Source organism: Thamnophis sirtalis, unplaced genomic scaffold (assembly GCF_051295495.1).
Source record: "Thamnophis sirtalis isolate CommonGarterSnake01/CBP01778 unplaced genomic scaffold, rThaSir2_p1.2 scaffold_13, whole genome shotgun sequence".
NCBI lineage: Eukaryota > Metazoa > Chordata > Lepidosauria > Squamata > Natricidae > Thamnophis > Thamnophis sirtalis.
The window spans coordinates 34,838,849-34,858,488 of record NW_028261393.1 but is presented as its reverse complement, the minus strand read 5'-3'; the positions used below and the strand labels follow the sequence as shown (position 1 = coordinate 34,858,488).

Genomic DNA, 19,640 nt, shown 5'->3' with positions numbered 1-19,640 from the left:
ACTCAATTGTGGTCGTAACTGTACTGGACTCCGAATAGAAACAGGCCTCAAGAAATGGCTCTGAGAATAAAGGGAAAATGTTGTTTACTCTCTCTGCAAACTGATAAAATCTCTCTGGTGACCAAATGGAACCAAACTTCAGTGCATCTCTCCATATTCCTCATTAACTTTAGGTACTTTCTTTTTCCCCTTACTTATACTTTACCTACTGATTGGATGCTGCAAGAAAAAATAATAATAAAATTGATGCTTTTAACATTTTTATTAGAAGAACTGGAAAAAGAAGGAACTAGATTTTGAACCCATTCCAAAATAACCTATCAAAAATTCTCAGCAGCCTGAACCCATTTTAAGATGGACTATGAACACCCGGCTGCTCAATATTATTTGCAAAGTACAAATAGCATCACCTGCCTTTTGCCCAACATGGGGGGATGGGTGTGTGGGTGTGTGCAAGATTTGAGATGTAAGAAGTCACAATTATTTCACATGTGATTTGGTTTAAAAAGAACAACCCCAGGTTTGCACCTTTCTTCAGTGCTGTGCATCATTTTGATCCCCTTCCTTGGACAAAGTGACCAACAAAGGAAATTATCATATTGCAGTTTCACGCTTTCCGAAGGACTGGAAATTGTCCCGCTAGGTCCATCCAAGAGTTCAGAAACCCAGAACAAATTGGAGTTGCTCACATTGATTAGGGAGGGAGACTTTTCCTCTGCTGAATTTATATTGCCTATCTGCATTGATTAATTATCTGCAAAGCCAACAGTAGCATTTGAAGGTCAGCTGGTATTGAAGGCTGGTGTTCATACGGCTTTTTCCAGCAGAGTATAAACAGGGGGTCCCGTGTGCCTCTAAAACATTAGTGAATCATCTCTAGAGAGAAAAGGTTAATGCTGGGAATGTTTCCTGGGATCTTATCCCACCTAAAGGGGGCAGGGTGGCCTAGTGGTTAAGATGCAGGGCTTGTCAACCAGAAGGTTAGCAGTTTGAGACCCAAGCACCGTGTGACGAGGCGAGCTCCGGTTACTTGCCTCTGCTTCTGCCTACCTAGCAGTTAAAGAACATGTAAATGTGAGTAGATAAATAGATACCACTTTGGTGGGAAGGTAACAGCGTTCCATGCACATGTAGTCGACATGTAGTCATGCTGGCCATATGACCACAGAAGTGATGATGTGATCCCCTTTTGCGAACTTCTGACAAGTAAAGTCAATGGGGAAGCCAGATTCATTTAACAACCATGTTACTAATTTAACAACTGATTCACTTAACAACTGTAGGAAGAAAGGTTGTAAAATGGGGCAAAACTCACAGCAACTGTCTTGCTTAGCAATAGAAATTTTGGGCTGAATTCTGGTCATAAGTCGAAGACTACCTGTATCTGATTGGCTGACTAGAGAGACCATTAGTCCAAACTAGGAACGGTACTAGTTATGGATACCATCTGGAACAATGTTTCTCAACCTGTGTGACTTAAAGATGTGTGGACTTCAACTGCCAGAGTTGAAGCCCACACATTGGCTGTGGAATTGTGGGAGTTGAAGTCCACTTATCTTAAAGTCGCCCAGTTTCCCAAAACCTTTTTTGAAGGCCATCTCTATCTCTGCAGACCTCAAATGGGCTTCTCTTTTAACTCCTCCTCTCAGGCAGACATGCTGAAGATATTTTTGGAGAACTCTTCAACGAAGCCAATAGCTTTTATTTGCGGATGAACTCCTTGCAGGAACGGGTGGATCTTTTGGTGATCAAGGTCACTCAGCTGGACTCCACAGTGGAAGAAGGTACTGGGGGCGGGGGGGGGGTGTTCAAATTTAGGAAGGTTCTCAGTCATCCAGGTCTTGGTTGCCCCAAAGAGGCTTTTTCAAAAGGCAACTGGACTTTGTTTTTCCTTGAAGACGTTTTGCTTCTCATCCAAGGCGCTTCTTCTCTTCTGACTGAATGGTGGAGGATGGAACGAACTGATGCCTGCCAGGGATATGAATCTTTCTATTCTCCACATTCAGTCAGAATTGAGAAGTGAAAGACCTTTAAGGGAAAACAAGTCCAGTTTTCTTTTGAAAATGCCCCTTTGAGATGATGGTCTGATTGAATAGATTTTTATAGTTCAGCCTAGCCTTTTTCTCTGCTGCTCCCTGTCTGAGTCATATTTCATCCCCGCTTCGAGAAATATCATCCCCACCCACGCCCCCTCCTTATTATCTTCTGGCAAAGATGACTTTGTAAGTCACAACCACATTGCCTGAGATTGTGTGCAAAATCCAACCACCTTGATAGTCGATGCAAGAAGATTCTTCTCCCCTCACTCCACCTTTTAGTGAATTATTTAGTCTTAATGATATAGACTTATTTTTTTCCTAACTTTCTGCATAGCACACAATATAATAATAGATTTTTACTTATGACAGTCTTTCTGCTTTCTATCGTCTGCTGACTAAATACCAGTTATTAATAAAATCACATTTAAAATTGTTGATAACTGTCAATATCATGCATCAACTATTCAGCAGGGTGTTTATAGAGATTCTCAATCATCCAGGTCAAGGTGTTTCTTCAAGAGGCAGCTGGACTTTCTCATTTTTTTCTTTGAAGACGTTTCAATTCTCATCCAAGAAGCTTCTTCAGTTCTGACTGAATGGTGGAGAATAGAAGGATTTCTTGCAGTCATCTGGTCGTTAGTGCTCTCTCTGAGAGTTGGTGGCCCTTGGAATCACCTGATAAGTGCAATTGGTTGTGGAAGTGACCTCAATGACTCTCAGAAAGAGTGATAATGACCAGAGGACTGCAAGGAATATAAATCCTTCCATCCACCATTCAGTCAGAATTGAAGAAGCTTCTTGGATGAGAAGTGAAATGTCTTCAATGAAAAACAAAGAAGGTCCCATTGCCTCTAGAAAAAGCACCTTTAGGATATTCAGCAGGTTTTGCAGGGGGGCATGTGTGTGTGTGTGTGTGTCTCTGTGTGTGTGTGTTTTGTGTATGAGACAGGATCCTAAGCATATCCTAAACAGCGCCTGATTTGTGTTTCCAGTCTCCTTGCAGGATATCAACATGCGGAAGGCTTTCAAGAGCTCTACCATCCAGAATCAGCAGGTGGTCTCGCGCAATTCGATCCCTAACCCTGTGATGGAGATGTACCAGCGTTGTGATAAGCCTCCGCCCTTGAATATCCTCACTCCATACAGGTAGAGCGGGGCAGGGGCACTGCTGGTGGCTTTGCATCCATTAGAAGGCATGGCTGGCTGAGGAATTCTGGGAGCTGAAGTCCACAGGTCCTCCAGTGGCCAAGGTTGGAGGCCCTGCCTGAGAGGAAGGACTTTGACCAGCAGGAGGCTGTCACCTAGAGGTCTTTATGACAACAGTTGCACAAGGTGGAAGGTCTGGGAAAGCCTTGGGGGAGGGCTACAGCAATCCTCACAAGTTTATGATCAATTTATAATTTGGATTATGACAAAAGTGGGGATTTATTGATTTGTTTCTTTTATTGATATGCTGCCCATCTAACTTTGAGGTGACTCCAGGTGGCTTACAGCTAAGGAAACCTTTGGAGAATTATTGCTTAAAGCCTCTTGCATTGGGACATTCTCTCTCTCTCTCTCCCTCTCCCTCCCTCCCTCCCTCTCTCTCTCTCCCTCTCTCTTACTTTATGAACTAAGCAACTGTCAGTTGCCCAAATTTCAAGAGAATATTTATTCTGCACAAAATATAGGAGATAGTAACTCTATAAAATTAGGGCATTTTTTGGAAACCTGACAGTGGGACTTTTAGGATTCTGCATCTCAATATTCTTGCAGGACTCCACCATTCTCCACTTCTTCCCCTCCTCCTCCTTCTCTTCCCTCTCTTTCCCTCTTTCCTTCTGCATCTCCTCCCTCTCCCTTCCCTTCCCTCATTATCTTGTTGGAAAGAACTCAGAAAAGGATTTTCCTCCTCCTCTTCCTCCTCCTGATTTCTCGTGGTTTCTTTATTTTCTCTTTGTTCTGAGCTGCTGGATCCCTTAACATCAGGCTTTCTCTTGAGTAAATATGATGATTAAAATGTTCTGCTGTAGAAGCAAATTTCCTTTTGCCACCTTTCTTTCTCCAAACTTCTTTTGTTGTTCTGAAATTAAAGCTGCTGCCTGAGGCCCCTCACCCCCTTCCCTTGACTGAGCGTCTTGACTATGTTCTGTCTCTGCCCATCATAATCAAGTCTCTCTCTCTCTCTTTCTTTCTTTCTTTCCTCCCTCCCTCCTTTCTCTTTCTTTCTTTCTTTCTTTCTTTCTTTCTTTCTTTCTTTCTTTCTTTCTTTCTTTCTTTCTTTCTTTCTTCTCCCCTTGCTCTCTCCCTTGCCCTCCTTTCCTCCTGCTTGCTATTTCAGAGATGATAAGAAAGATGGCTTAAAATTCTATACGGACCCATCCTATTTCTTTAACTTGTGGAAGGAGAAGATGTTGCAAGCCACAGAAGACAAGAGGAAAGAGAAACGCAGGCAGAAGGTAAAAGCAGCTGCAGAGCCTGGAATTCCTGGCCCAGTCCAGGAGGTCCTTGACTTACAACCACAATTGGGATCAGGTGGTTAAGTGAGTTTCTCCTGATTTTACAATTCTAATGAACTAATCCCTCTATAGCCCCTCCCCTACCCAATGAAGCCTCTGGGATAAGAAGTGAAACGTCTTCTTCTTCCTCAAGAAAAAAACCCAGCCCAGCTGCCTTTTAAAAAAGTGTCTTTGAGACAGCAATGACCTGGATGATTCAGGATCTCTGCAGAGTGATTTTATGACCTTTTCTGCCACAATTTGTGAATCACCACCGTTGTTAAGTGAATCCACTTTTCCACCACCCTTGATTTTCCTGGTTGGAGGCCAGCCGGGAAGATTGCAGATGGCAATCACAGGATCCCAGGATGCCACAATTGTTGTAAATATATGCTGGTTGCCAAGTCTGCAGATTTTGATAATGCAACTGTCCTGCGTGTTACTTTTTTCAGTGCTGTTGTAACTTTGGTCACTAAACAAACAGTTGTAAGTCGAGGACTACCTGTACAGGTAGATGCAGCTAAACCTCCATCCAGAATGGTGTTTTTTATCAAGAGGCAACTGGATGTTCTTTGCTTTTTCTTGAAGACATTTCACTTCTCATTTCACAAGATTCAGCAGTCCATCTGCATTTAAAAGACACAGGCTACTCTTTCAAAGACAGCAAAGTCCACAATTTGGACAGAGAGGACGGCTGGTTTGAAAGAGGGGTCAAAGAGGCCGTCTATGTCAAAATAGCCCTCTCTCAACAGAGGGGGAAGGATAGGACATCATCTATCTCCAGTCTACAACACAGTCCTTTCAGCAGTTCCAAGAAGGCTCCACACACATTTGCACCACTCAGGTGACCCTGAGGACACAGACAAACCTCCAGGTGGCCTCAATGACTCTCTCAAAGGATGCAAAGGACCAGCTGTCTGCAAGGAGTATAAATCCTTCCATTCCCCACCATCCAGTCAGAGCTGAAGAAACTTTTTGGATGAGAAGTAAAAAGTCTTCAAAGAAAAATCCAAAAAATCCAGTTGTCCCAAAGGGACAACCTCTGGGATAGCCATGACCTGGATGACTGAGAATTTCCATAGATCTCCATCCAGAAATAACAGAAGACAGAAATATGTTTATGTGGCACTAAGGATAAAATTCCTGACAGTGGTGCTCCATCACCGGAAGTTTTCAAAAAGAAATTGGATATCTGTTTATCTAGGATGGTATAAGGATGCCTATTTGGCAGGGGGTTGGACTAGAAGACCTCTAAGGTCTCTTCCAGCTTTATGATTTTATAAATCTCACTTTTTTTAAACAAAGAAAATAGGTGTGTCCTTTCAAATTTGCTTTCCCATTCCCACTCATTGTAGGGTCCAGCACCACAGGTAACTCAGCAAAGATGTGCTGCAAATTTTTATTAGTTTATCAAAATATAAAATACAAAAATACAAAAAGAAATGAGAATGATAGGAAAATAGGGAAGGAGACGGAAGAAAGGAAAACATGTAGGAGAAAGGGGAAAAGAAAAAAGATAAGTATTGACCAACGACTCCTTTTGGTTCAGTAGAATAAAATAATAACATGAAATCTCAACTTTTTAGTTTTATATGATAATACATACTAGTTATTTCTATAATGACAAATCTATCTAATCAGCAAACCCAAAAATTAAAAAATTCATTTTACCCACCTCAAGCACAAAGTCCAGAAGTAGTTTCCAAGTAGAAGCAAAATTAATTGTCTTATTTTCTTTAATCAGAGCAGACAATTTAGCCATTTCTGCTAAGCCCATCAACCTTTGCAGCCATTTGTCCATTGTGGGAATCACAGCAGGAGTGAGGAGGGAAGGAGAGGATTCCCCCCCCCCCATGATCCTTCATCAGGGCCAGGTGTAGACTAGGCTGTGTTTTACAATTGGGATGGGGGGGGGGACTTTGCCCCAGCTCTTGGGAGCCATCTGGGAAGTCTGATGTCTCTTCTTTCTTCTTTCCCATCCAACCCCCTCCAGGAGCAGCGACTGGTTGAGGATTCCACACGGGAGGTGAAGAAAGTGCGGAAGGCGCGCAACCGGCGACTGGAGTGGAACATGATGGCTTACGATAAAGAATTCCGTCCAGATAACAGGTTCTCACCATCCCCATATCACATGGCTTCATCGGAAGGATCACTGTCCCCAGATAATAGGCAGGTTTTGTGAATGACACATCTCGCTTGGCCTCCTCCGTTGCTTTGACTGCCATGTCTTGCTTGGCTTTGTGGTTTTGGCTTCCAAGGGCTTTGGTGGAAGAGAGCATGCAGGCCTTTGGGGTAGGTGGGAAATCTGTGCCATTCTTTAAAAGCATGAATATCTGCTGCTCAGGGACTGCTGGATTGGGGCGAGGGGTTGGCTGGATTGATGTGGTGCTGAGCCGAGCAGTTAATGGCACCATTTGGAAGATGTGGAATTGTGCTTGCACCACCTTTGCTGCATGCTTCTCATCTGTCCCTTCCCCTTCCTTTCTTTCTCCTGTCCTCTTTCCCTCTATTTCCATCTCCCTCCACATTCTATTCCTCTTTCTCTTCTACCTTCTCCTCTTCCTCCACCTCCTCCTTCACCTCTACCTTCTCCTTCATCTATTCTTCCTCCTTCAACTTTACCTTCCTTCTCCTCCTCTATCTGTACATGCACCTCCTCCTCCTCCTTCTCCACCATTATCACCACCTCCTCCTCCTCCACCACCACCTCCTCCTCCTCCTCCTCCATCTCCATGCTTGCACATGTTAACAGTATGGCTTTTGGCACACCAAACCCTTGGTTCCAAGAGGTAATAGATACCATCAAGTCCCTGCCATCAATTGGATCCTCTGCTCGTCCCCCCCATTCCTGCCCTCCAGGTGGACAACCTCTTGGTGTTTTTGTCTGCAACAGATCTTATGCATCCGATGTAGCTGATCATTCCTACCCAGCCAGTCCTAACCATCCTGGCCAACAGATGATGGCTCCAGCCACACATCTGGCCACCGAGAACAAAGAGGTGGTCCTGGTGGCCACCCAGGTCCAGGATCAGATCTTCAGGCCCTCGGCAGTGGGAAGCCGGCAGAACAGCCTCAGCCGCGTGCAGCAGCCCCATGTGCCACAGCCACCCGAGACCATGTTAAATGGACCACGACCTCAGATAATCAAGGACTATGGGTATGGATTCTGGTCTACTTCCTTTTACCTGTCCATCATGACTTTCCCCCTAAGCAGGAAGAGTTGAGTTTTTTCTGAAGCTCCCAGGTGGAAAAATTCCTCTTTCCAGAACTACAGAAATGTGATGTAATTTATTCTAGGGGTGGACTTCAGAAACCAGATTATAACCCCTTTCTTTTCCTTTTTTTTAATGGACGGGCCCCAAATAAGATTCAGTGCCCTGAAATCACCATTGGAAAATGCCACCTAGAGGTGGGGGGCCTCCAAACTTGGCAATGTTAACCCCCAGAATTCCCCAGCCAGCATAGCTTAAAGTCTTAAAATCCACAATCTTAAAATCTTAAAGTTGCCAAGTTTGGACACCTCTGACCTTGAATGAACTCCTTTGATGATCATCTCTTGACAGTCCTGAGACATTCAATAATCCCTGTCGGATGGCAGCAAAGGAAGGTCCCTCCTGGCGGGTGCTCCTTATTTCAGCCAACTGGGGAAGTGGGAGATTTCTTTCTCAGGCCAAGCCTGTTGAGGCCCTCATCCTGGGAACCTTTCAGCCATCCCCAACCAGAGCTCTCAAAGAGAGGCCAGGCTGCCCAGTGGCATATCTGCTTGCGTCAACAGGGTTCTGTCCCCTTCATGAACATATAGGTCATTGTCAACGTACAACCACAACTGAGCCCAAAATTTATGTTGCTAACCGAAACATCTGTTAAGTTAATTTCCCCCCATTTTAGGACTTTTCTTGCCACAGTTGTTAAGTGAATCACTGTAGATGTTAAGTCAGTAACATGGTTATTAAGTGAATCTGGCTTCCCCATTGACTTTGTTTGTCAGAAGGTCACAAAACCAGGTCACGTGATCCCTGGATGCTACAACCGTCATAAGTACAAGTCAGTTGCAAGCATTCGAATTCTGATCAAATGGCCATAGGGAGGCTGCAACAGTCATAAATGTGAAAAAAGTTCATAAGCCACTTTTTTCAGTGCTGTTGTAACTTCGAACGGTCACTAAATGAACTGTTGTAAGCCGAAAACTAACTGTATCATCTATGAGCAGCCTGTCAAAGGAGCTGACTTTCCCCTTTGCTCAGAAAACACGGAGATCCTTAGAGCAATTGTTGCTGATGTGACGTCATAAGCCACGGGTGATATTTGTTTATCCTCAAACCTGCCCTTTTCCCATCTAACGTTTAATAACCAGCAGTCCGTTTTTCCCAGCTTTTCAAATTGACACCTGCTCAAATAGGGCCCCAATCCAGGGCTTCTCTGTGCCCCAAAACCCTTCTTGGCTTTTTGCATGGATGCAGAATTCATTCTTTCTTTGGCTATTGGAAAAGGTTGTCATCCATTGGCTCAATTAGCCAATTAAAAATGAATTAAGCGTATCACTTGGGACAGGATTAAGAATACAGGTAGTCCTCAATTTACAACCACAATCGAAGTCAAAGTTTTTGTTGCTAATGAGACAGCTGTTAAGTGAATTTTGCCCTGTTTTCTGACCTTTCTTGGCACAGTTGTCAAGTGTATCACTGCAGTTGTTAAGTCAGTAACACGGTTGTTAAATAACTCTGGCTTCCAGGGCAAAGCCAGGAGATCACGTGACCCAGGGACACTCCAACCATCGTAAAATCGTGCCAGTCCCCAAGTGTCTGAACTTTCATCTCGTGACCATAGGGAGACTGCAATGGCCATAAGTGTGGAAAATGGTCATGTTACTTTTTTCATGCCGTTGTAACTTTGAATAGTCACTAAGTGAACTGTTGCAAGTCGAGGACTACTTGCAAGGAGCTTCTACATGGGAGTGATTTCCTCTAGCAGCCTTCCTCTGCCTCCAGACAGGGATCTATTTATCGTCCATGATGAGCATTTTGGCTGAGAGTGGATCTAGAAGAATGTGCAAAGGCCAGGATTTCTCAGCTGAGAAGCGGTTGCTATGGGGAATCTTCCAGCCAGTCTTTCCGTGTTCCAAGGCAAAGCAGAATCATTCCTCATTGTTCTTATTATAAATTTGTTCCCTTCAGCTTCCACATCAGTTTATCCCTGGCACGAAACCTGTTAGGGGTTTTTATACTCTTTTGTTTGAACATGACGCATCTTATCTATTTTCTTGGAACAGGCTTTGTTTGAAAGTCTTTCCATAACACGATGTGATTTTTGGCTAAAGTTTCTTTAATTTCATATGTTTTTATGCCCATTATCTCCAATAAGTGAATTTTTGCAACTTAAGGTTGTTGTTTTTAAGTTAACTGTTTGCAAAATTTGGTAAATTGTGTATCATTGGCAGATTGATTCAGGACTTTTCAACACAATAGCTTTTATTAAAATGTGAATTATTTCCTTAGGTTGGCTGAAGAAATGACTCACATTTTAATAAACCCAATATACAAATTTCTCATGGTGCTTGCTTGTATATTAGACTGTCTAGTAAGTGCTGCTGAGGCATTGCATTTCTGCATTCCTTTTCATTGGAATTAAAAAGTATCTTCCATTCTGCAAATAATTTAATGTTATATTACTCTACAACTGGCAACCTTCTCTCTGGTCCTAATTGATTCGCTTTCAGTGTAATCATGTCAGTATTGATAAATGGCCCCTCTAATTATCCCTTAATTATTCCACTTTCTTTACCCAGCGGAATTTCAGTTATTGGTTTCTTTCCAATTAGAACTGTTCTTTTTTACTATAGAAAGAGGTCCACGGGCCAAAAGGGAAGGAGAACTTAAGAGAATGCATGGAAGGTTCCTTTCCTCGCTAAAGAAGACATAGTCACAAGGATGTAGGACCTAAGGGGGAATCTCCCCATTAAGGCCAGAGTAATTTACAAGCATCAGTAATGTAATTGAACCTCACCTAACAAGCAAGTGTTGGCAGTTGTGCTTTACAACCAAGTCAATTCTAGGAGGAAAAAAAGAAGACAACAAAGACAATAGGAAAGCAATGGGTTATCAAGAGATGGATTCACTTCACTTTCACCTTTTAATTGTTTGGATTGTGTAGATGTCCACTTCAACAGATGTTTATGTATCCCTCAGCCTTTTACTGTAATACTCCACTTGGCACTGAGGTCTTTAGGGACATCATCTCGCCCTCTTATAGGAGATTCTCCACCTGAACCTATGTAGTGATAGGACTACCACCATGTCCACCTAATGTTAAGGAAGAGGACTTATTTCCCCAAAAATAAGACCGGGTTTTTTATTAATTTTTGCTCCAAAAGATGCATTAAGGCTTATTTTCTGGCTAGGTCTTATTTTGGGGAAATATACTAAACATGTCCATCCGGTTGATAATCTTAACTGGGGCTTATTTGGGGGGCAGGGCTTATAATTACAAGCATTTTGAGAAATAATTATGCTAGGGCACTTATTTTTGGGGAAACACAGTAGTTTGGTGTACTGATTATAGCACCAGGTTAGATAGTGGGAGAGCATGAGTTCTAGTTCTGCGCAGATGTGTAGAGTGTCCTTGGACCAGTCACTTTCAACCCTAGAAAGAAGGCAGAACACTTTCATAGGAGAAAACTGCACAAAATCTATGAGGTAAACCAATGCTACTTTTATTGTAAAGCTATAGTAACCAAATCTTGCAAATCTGAATGTGCTTCCACCTCCCTCTATCTTTGGGCAAATGAGGGAGGAGCTTGTCTGAATTGTTTTTGTCAGGGTTCCGACCGATGCCCTAATTAAACCATGAGCATCAAGCCAAACTTCAAAAGAAATCCAGTTATTTATTAGGAGCTTCATGTCGTTTGGGACCCTGTTTCCACCTCCCCCCAAGGTGTGTCATCAATCACATTCCCCAAGGAAGCAATTTCAAGGGTGGTGGAAATCACTCCCTCTGACTACTGTGGGTCATCCTGGAGATGACCTTGGCTTTGCCAGATGGAATGTGCTTTGTTTTGACTGAAATGCAAGTTCCTTGATGCAGCTGCAAGGCTTGACCCCCCCCATCCCCCAGCCCATAGCAACTCAAGAGCAGGTCAGGAATGCTTTGTGAGTTGACAATTTTCTCAAGTTGCCTTCTTGGACCAGGCTCAGGTCCCCTTACCTAAGCAGTGTCTTGGTAGACACCCTTCCTTTTGCCCTTGAGGCAATTCCGCCGGCCCTATACCCTATGTAGTCAGCAGCACTTGAAGGTGAACATGCATAAAAAGGGAAAAGTTCAGTGCCTCCTGCCCATTTGTATTTCCATGTCAATGCTACATTAATGGCATGCATAGCTTTGATCATGGCCAAATAAGCATAAATTTATGTTTATTGAGAAACAACCTAGAACTAAAGAAATATTTCCTAATGGTGAGAGCAATCAACCAATAGAATAGTTTGCCTTCAGAAGTTGTGAGTGCACCATCATTGGAGGTTTTCAAAGAGACTGGACAACCATTTCTCAGAAATGGCGTAAGATCTCCTGCTGAAGCAGGGACTAGAAGACTTCTGTGGTCCCATCCAATTGTATTATTTTATGTTCCAAATAAAACAGCAATTCCATGCTAAATATCGGGGGGGGGGGGGGAGTGTCAACAAACAGGACTTCAGGACCATGGACAGCAGCCTCAATTGACACTGTAGAAAAGGGTTGCTCAATCCCTGGGCCCTGGCCCACATCCAGGTCATGGCCTATTCGGAATTGGGTCACATGAATGACCGGGTGTGCATAGCTCAACTGGCACAAGCAGTGGGTCGGTAGGTATTTACATGCATGTGCACCGGCCCGCCTCTTACACAAGGTGAGCTGCACGGACGGTCACATGTTCTCCTGCTAGCCACTCACATAGCCCAATTCCGAATAGGACATGGCCTGGTAGTGTGCTGCAGCCCAAGGATTGGGGACTTCTGCTGCAGACAAAAATGCATTTCATAGATTCCTAGGGCTGGAAGGGACCTTGGAGGACTTCTAGTCCAACTTCCTGGTCAACACCATCCTGGACAAATGGAATGCTTTCAAGCAGTACAATCCTCATCTTATTTAAAGGTAGCCAAGAGGTATTATAATGCAAAGCACAGATTAGAATTGCAAATGATATTCAGAGAAATGGTTTCTTGCAGGAAAAGCACTTGTCTTTCTTGGTTAGAGCATCATCTAAGGTAATTATCTTGTGGGCAGTAAAAGACAGCAGCGTATTTTAAGGTAAGCAATAATTATGGATCAGATGAATATAGAAACAGCCCTGGTCTTCCTTTTCCTTGCCTAGAGACAAAAGGAGCAAATATTAGGACAAATCTGCATTCATTGATTATGTGGGATAAAAATGCATCGGTTGCAGGAAATAAAAAGCTTTAAAGGACACTCAATGGATTTAGGAAGCTTGAACCATCTTGCCTTAAGAAGCTTCTCTCTAAATTAACATCGAGGAAATGGGCGATCCAGAACTGAAAGGCGGAATGGAATTGAGTCAGCTGAGGCTGTTTTATATTAGACAACCTGTGATCTGCTGGCTCATCATTTCGGAGAGATTTCCTCACGAGATTCCTCAATCTCTTCAACCATGGCAGAGCTTCTAAGGTACAGGTAGTCCTCAAGTTGTTAAGTGAATCACTGCAGTTGTTAAGTCAGTAACACGGTTGTTACCATATTTTTTGGACTATAAAACACACTGAATATAAGACGCACCAAGATTTTGAAGAGGTAAATTTAAAAAAAAGCTTTTGCACTCTGCAGGCCTCCCAAATCCTCTGCAGGCCTCGTTTTTGTGAAAAATAGGAAATGCAGAGTTGAGAGGCCTGCAAAGTGCTCCTGGGGGTTAGGGGGGAGCAAAAACGAGCAAAAAATGGCCCACTTTTTGCAAAAAAAACAGGGCATATATAGGCTTTGGGAGGCTTGTAGAGTGGTCCTGGGGGCTGTGGGGGAGCAAAAACCAGTCCATTTTTCACTCATTTCTACCCTCCCTAGCCCCCAGGAGCACTCTGGAAGCCTCCTAAAGGCTCTGCACGGCCATTTTTGCAAAGAGGATAGGGTTTCGGGAGGCCAAAAATGCTGTATTCAGTGTATAAGACGCACCCAGATTTTCAGCCTCTTTTTGGGGGGAAAAAGGTGTGTCTTATACTCCCAAAAATACGGTAAGTGAATCTGGCTTCCCTTATTGCCTTTGCTCGTCAGAAGGTCGCAAAAGGGGATGACATGACCTAAGGACACGGCGACTGTCATAAATATTAGTTGATTGCCAAACATCCAAATTTTGATCATTGTGCTGCAATGGTGATATGTGTGGAAACTAGTCATAAGTCACTTTTTAGTGCCATTGTAACTTCAAATGGTCACTAAATGAATTGTGGTAAATTGAGGATTAGCTGTACTGGAAAAGTTCTTAAAAATTCAGGGAGGCATTCAGAGGTGAACCTGCCTTCAAAGTATCCCATGTCGAACTGCACAGCAGAGTCAAAGAGCAGATGTTGACCCCAGGAAATCTTTTACACCATTTCATATTATGTCATAAAGTGCTTTGTCATCATTTTAGGTCTTAAAATGTTTTATAAAATTTGCCAAATTTCAATTCCATGGGAATCACGTTCTATAAGTTAGCCCTTAGTTTAGTTGAAAGGTTTAGCCCTCGATGCCCTTTTTTTAACCGGTTAAAGGTTGCAGGCAAGAGAGTTTTAATAGCATAAGGATGAGCCCCAAGGCTCATTATAAGTGCAAATCTTTCCCAGGTAAAAATAATGGATTATCAGTCTGATTTTTGTGTGTGCAAGCTTTCCTAAACAAGGTGTCCTCTAAAACACTGGTATCTCTAGAGGAGGAGGGGGGGAATTAACATCTTGATATCATTTTGCAATTAGTGCAAATGTTGCATTAATGGCATAATTCATATGATCATATATAGGTAGGCCTCAACTTACAACCATTCATTTAGTGACATAATGGGACTGAAAAAAGTGACTCATGACCATTTTTCATACTTATGACCATTGCAACATCCCTATTTAAACACTTGACAACTGACTCATATTTATGACAGTCACAATGTCCCGGGATCCCATGATCCCATGTTGTGGCCTTCTGACAAGCAAAGTCAATGGGGAAGACAGATCCACTTAAGAACCGTGTTACTAACTCAACAACTACAGTGATTTACTTAACAACTGTGACAGGAAAGTGGGTAAAATGGGGCAAAATTCACTAAAGAATGCTCTCACTTAGCAAAAGAAATGTTGGACTCCATTGTGGTCATAAGCCAAGGACTATGTGGAATGTGTCGAAGGCAGAAGCAGAAGCAAAAAAGAGCAAGAGAGAAGGCCGAGAAGGCCAAGAAGGCCTAGGGCAGGGGTGTCCAAAGAGCCGAGGTGGCGCAGTGGTTAAACGCAGCACTGCAGGCTACTTCAGCTGACTGCAGTTCTGCAGTTCGGCTGTTCAAATCTCACCGGCTCAGGGTTGACTCAGCCTTCCATCCTTCCGAGGTGGGTAAAATGAGGACCCGGATTGTTGTTGGGGGCAATATGCTGACTCTGTAAACCACTTGGAGAGGGCTGAAAGCCCTATGAAGCGGTATATAAGTCTAACTGCTATTGCTATGCTGGCTGGGGAATTCTGGGAGTTGAAGTCCTCGAGCCTTAAAGTTCCCAAGTTTAGACACCCCTGGTCTAGGGCTTTAACCATGGGTCTTCTGAGCCACCTCCCCAACCTCTTCAGCAAAAAGGCAGAGAAAGTTAGGCAAGGAGAGCTTGTTGGAGCTTCTCCCAGTTAGTTTTCTGGTTCATTTTATGTGTTGGGAGACCACACTACTGGGCAACCCTTCCCTCCCATGAAATGCCTTTGTTTTGATGGGATGAAAGCTGGAAATGGCTTATTTAGAACATAGAATGCGTTGGAAGGGACCTTGGAGGTCTTGTAGTCTAACCCCCTGCTCAAGCAGGAAACCTGATACCATTCCAAATGGCTGTCCAGTCTCTTTTTGAAAGTCTCCAGTGATGAAGCACCCACAACCTCTGAAGGCAACTTCTTTCCACTGGTTAGTTGTCCTCACTGTAAGGAGGTTTCTCCTTTGTTCCAGGTTGCTTCTCTCCTTGCTTAGTTTCCATCTGTTGTTTCTTGTCCTGCCACCTGGTGACCTTCTTTCCTTTCCTTCTCTTTGCAGTCCTCAACCAGTGCCAATGGCAGACTACTTTGTGCCACCTGCTCCTCCGCCCCCACCCCCAGTCATCCCTTCTGCTCAAACTGCCTTCGACAGCCCCGTCTCAGCACCTTCGGCCATGGCACCAAATGCTGCACCTTCAGTTAGCCATGCCACCTATGCGCCTATCCCTCCCCCTGCTGTGCCCTGCCCTTATTCTGTCTCTCCTCCCCAGGCTGGCCCCATGGGACCTCCTGTTGCACCTCCCCCTCCACCTCCTGGGCCCCCCACCATCTCAGCCTCCCCTGCACACACAGTCTCCCCGCCTGCCGTGACAGTGGAATCCCGGAAGCAGGCGGTGCCCCTGATTCCAATGACTGATGCCAGGAGCGACCTACTCGCTGCCATCCGCCGGGGTAAGTCAGTGCCTTTTGCTTTGCCCATGATTTGGACCCACCTGCAGCATTTGAGCTGATGCACTTTAGTGACCCTGATTTTCCTTGGCAAAGGAAGCAAAATTAGGAGAACATCATCCCATCCCCCACACCAAGGGGTGGAATGGGACAGCTTGCTGTAGCCAACTTGCCATGGTCGTCTTGCCATGGTCAATTCACCGTGGGCAACTCACCATGGAACAACTCAAGAATTCAATTTAAATGTTTAAAATAATTAAAACATTATTTCAATTTTTGTCATTTACATTTCATTTTGTCCCTCCTTTTGCATCCTTTCTTTTGTGATTCTATTCCACCTTTTCTTGGGTATTAGTGTAACTCTTGTCTTGCAGTGAGTTTTCCTTCAGCAAGTTGGCCATGGCAGGTTGGCTGCAGATGGAGGTCAGATGCCCCCTCTCCCTGAACTATAGGAGCCCACAATTGCCTTATGTGCCTTGCCTTGTTGAGGGTCCCTTCGTCCTTGGGTGGGGTTAGCAAATGGATCCGTTCTTAGTGCCATCACTCGAACTAAGAGAGACCTGGGGATCACTCTGTATAGTTCGTGAACGGTCAGGGTTCCAACCAATGCCCTAATTAAATGATGAATCTCAAGCCAAGGTTCGAAAGAAATCCAGTTGTTTATTAGGAGCGTCATGTAGGCACGTACTGAGTGGAGCCAACTCTAACCTCACTTAATTCGCTCCTTGGCTCTGACCCTGCCTACCCCTCAAGATGTGTCATCAGTCACATTCCCTAGTGAAGCAATTTTGCAGGTTGTAGAAGTCCCTCCCTCTGGCCACTGTGAGTCTCTGTGGAGATGGCCTTGACATTTGCTGGCTGGAATGTGCTTTTGTTTTGACTGAAGTGCAATTCCCTCGCTGCAGCTGCGAGGCTCGATTCCCCTTCCCCCTCCCATGGCAACTCGAGAGCAGGTCGGGAAGGCTTTGTGAGTTGACATGAACACCTTGAAAGAAGTGGTGGGTTGGGTTTCAAAAGCATGCTAGAAGTTTGCAACAAATCCACCAGATGAATATTTCTCAACCATGTTCTAATCCAATTCCAACCTTCCTTTTTTCCTGTGGCCCCCTTGTCCAGATCTCTTCTCAGATAAGGACATGCAACTGGTGCTTTTTTCTTATGTCCACAATAATAAAGGAGAATATTTGTAGCTTAGGGTTGAAATGAGGTGTCCTTGGTGGTAGTCTCTGAGCTTTGTTCTTTTCTTGCACATGTTTCATTACCCAAACTAGGCTATTGAATATAATGAAACATCTGTAAACCAAGCTCAGAGAGCAACAAGGACCCCACGGTATTTGCAGTTTTATACACTTTGCTTTTTTGTGGCCTTCTCGGCATGTGTTCTGGGCCCCCATTACCTGTTTCCACCCCAGGCTCCCTTGAAATGTCCTCGTGCCCAAGTTGAGAACTCTTGCTTTAGATCAGGGCTCTCCAAACTGGGCAGCTTTAAGACTTGTGGACTTCAGCTCCACAGCATGGCTGGCTGGGGACTTCTGGGAGTTGAATCCAGAAGCATTAGACCAAAGCATCACACAAAAGGGGTGAAATTCAGCAGGTTCTGACCAGTTCTGGGGAAGCGGTAGCATAAATTTTGAGTAGTTCAGAGAACTGGCAAATACCACTGGCTGGCCCCAGAGTGGGATGGGAATGGAGATTTTGCAGTATCCTTCCCCTGCCAAGCCCTCCAAGCCATGCCACACCCACAGAACAGGTTGTAAAAAAAAATGACTTTCACTACTGGGTACAGCCAGTCTGAGCCTTCATCTGGGGCTTGCTAGATCAGCTGTTGCCAGGAGTCTGCTTCCTTAGATTGACCTGGAGAAAAACCTTCCCTCTTCCCCTCCCCAGGAATTCAGCTGCGCAAAGTCCAAGAGCAATGGGAACAGGAAGCCAAGAAGGAGCCGGTGGGGAATGACGTGGCCACCATTCTCTCCCGAAGGATTGCTGTGGAATACAGCGAATCAGACGACGACTCAGAGTTGGATGAGAACGAGTGGTCCGATTAAAGAAGGGGCGGTGGGCTGCCTTTGGAGCAGGGGGGGGAGGTCTCCCAGGTTTTTTCCTGCCACCTTTCTGCCACCAGGCTTAGGCGACTCAGTGTTCCTGGCAGGTAAATCACGGCTGCCCTGAGCAGCTCAGCCTCCAGGAGCTTTGCTTTTGTGCCATGTTGTGTTGTTGACAATGTTTTGAGGTAGCCTCTTTGTGGGCAGTCAGGCATTAGGGATCCTTATCTTTTGAAACACTCAGTTGGGGGACGGGTGGGGGAGGAGAAGACTGGCTTTCTCCTGAGTTTTCCCAGTGGTGAAAATGACACCCGAATTTTGTTCAACATGCTAGAAAAATGGAGCGACCTTCCCTTAGCCCTACACCATGCAAGGCAGGGGACCCTTTGCAGTCATTCCCACCCAAGATTCCAGCCTGGGCCTGACAGATTTAGACAGCCATCAATTTATGGGGATAAATTTAAGCCAACGCCCTTCCTAAAGAGACCCATTCCTCAGAGCGCACAAAAGGGGGTGCGAAGAGAGGCTTCTCTCTGTGGAAAATCCAGTAATTTGGTTTCCAAAGTTAGTAAATCCTTCTTAAGTTTTTCTCCATTGCTTCTAGCACTTTCAACTAAGCTCCAGAAAGCAAATTGGCTGGGACAAATTGCTAGCACTTTACAAGGGAAGGGGAAAAACAGGATGACAGACAGTAGATTTCAGATTTCCCTAACCTGCTGAACACAACCATAACCCCCAGCTTGCAAATTCAGCAGCTGTGCTAACTGCAGCTTCTGAGAGCCTGAATCCACAAATCCTTCAGACCTCACATAACAGCATAGGATTCCATGGGCCATGGTTTATTTTGCAAGCCATGTTATGGCCAGTAGGAAGAGTTTGAGCCTTGCTACTTTTGGCAGTCAAGCCTGACCATAAGCCAAGTTCAGGGAGAGATGGCAACGGTTGGACAAAGGGCAAACAATCCCAGTTCAGATGTGACCAAGGGGAGTTTGAGAAAAAATCCCAGATTAGCAGCCATTGAGGGAGACGAATTAGCATTGCAAGATTTTTTGACTCTACTTGTAGAAAACATGAATCCTCTGTTCTTCAGAAGACTATTCTGACTCCACTTAGTGGGAAGATAGAATATTTATTTTCCCACTTTATTATTAATCTGTCACCCAGGTGAATGTGTGAATAGTGAGCCATGAATGTTTCTAACCATAAGAGTTTCAAATGTCCGAGGGAATCAGCAAAACCAGGCCAACAATTAATTTGCTGAGTTATTTTGCATTCTGATCTATAATTAAATTTTCTCAATGTTGCCATGGAGAAAACACTACATTTCCTTCTCCTTCCCCCCCCCTTTCCCCTAATTGTGAAGAACTAAAACCAAAATTGCTGTAAAATTGCTTGTGCATCCAGAAAAAAGTTTGCAAAATATTAATGGGAAAATTCTGATTTTTGAGCTGATATAACCAAATATGATA

At 44.3% G+C, this 19,640-nt stretch overlaps 1 protein-coding gene across 2 annotated transcripts in view; it reads left to right on the top strand.

The window, feature by feature from the left end:
- LOC106548636 (actin-binding protein WASF3) overlaps nt 1-18,996 on the top strand; it is a 30,022-nt gene extending 11,026 nt beyond the window's left edge. The window contains exons 3-9 of one of the 2 annotated variants that reach the window (XM_087727400.1): nt 1,650-1,784; nt 3,032-3,185; nt 4,360-4,477; nt 6,510-6,625; nt 7,410-7,673; nt 15,741-16,132; nt 18,017-18,996. In XM_087727400.1, coding sequence (XP_087583526.1) covers nt 1,650-1,784; nt 3,032-3,185; nt 4,360-4,477; nt 6,510-6,625; nt 7,410-7,673; nt 15,741-16,132; nt 18,017-18,174 — 1,337 coding nt within the window. In that variant the 3' untranslated portion in view covers nt 18,175-18,996. Of the gene's footprint in view, nt 1-1,649; nt 1,785-3,031; nt 3,186-4,359; nt 4,478-6,509; nt 6,686-7,409; nt 7,674-15,740; nt 16,133-18,016 lie in introns of both variants that reach the window. The other variant, XM_087727399.1, reaches the window with a different exon arrangement.
- Nucleotides 18,997-19,640: the final 644 nt, after the last annotated feature.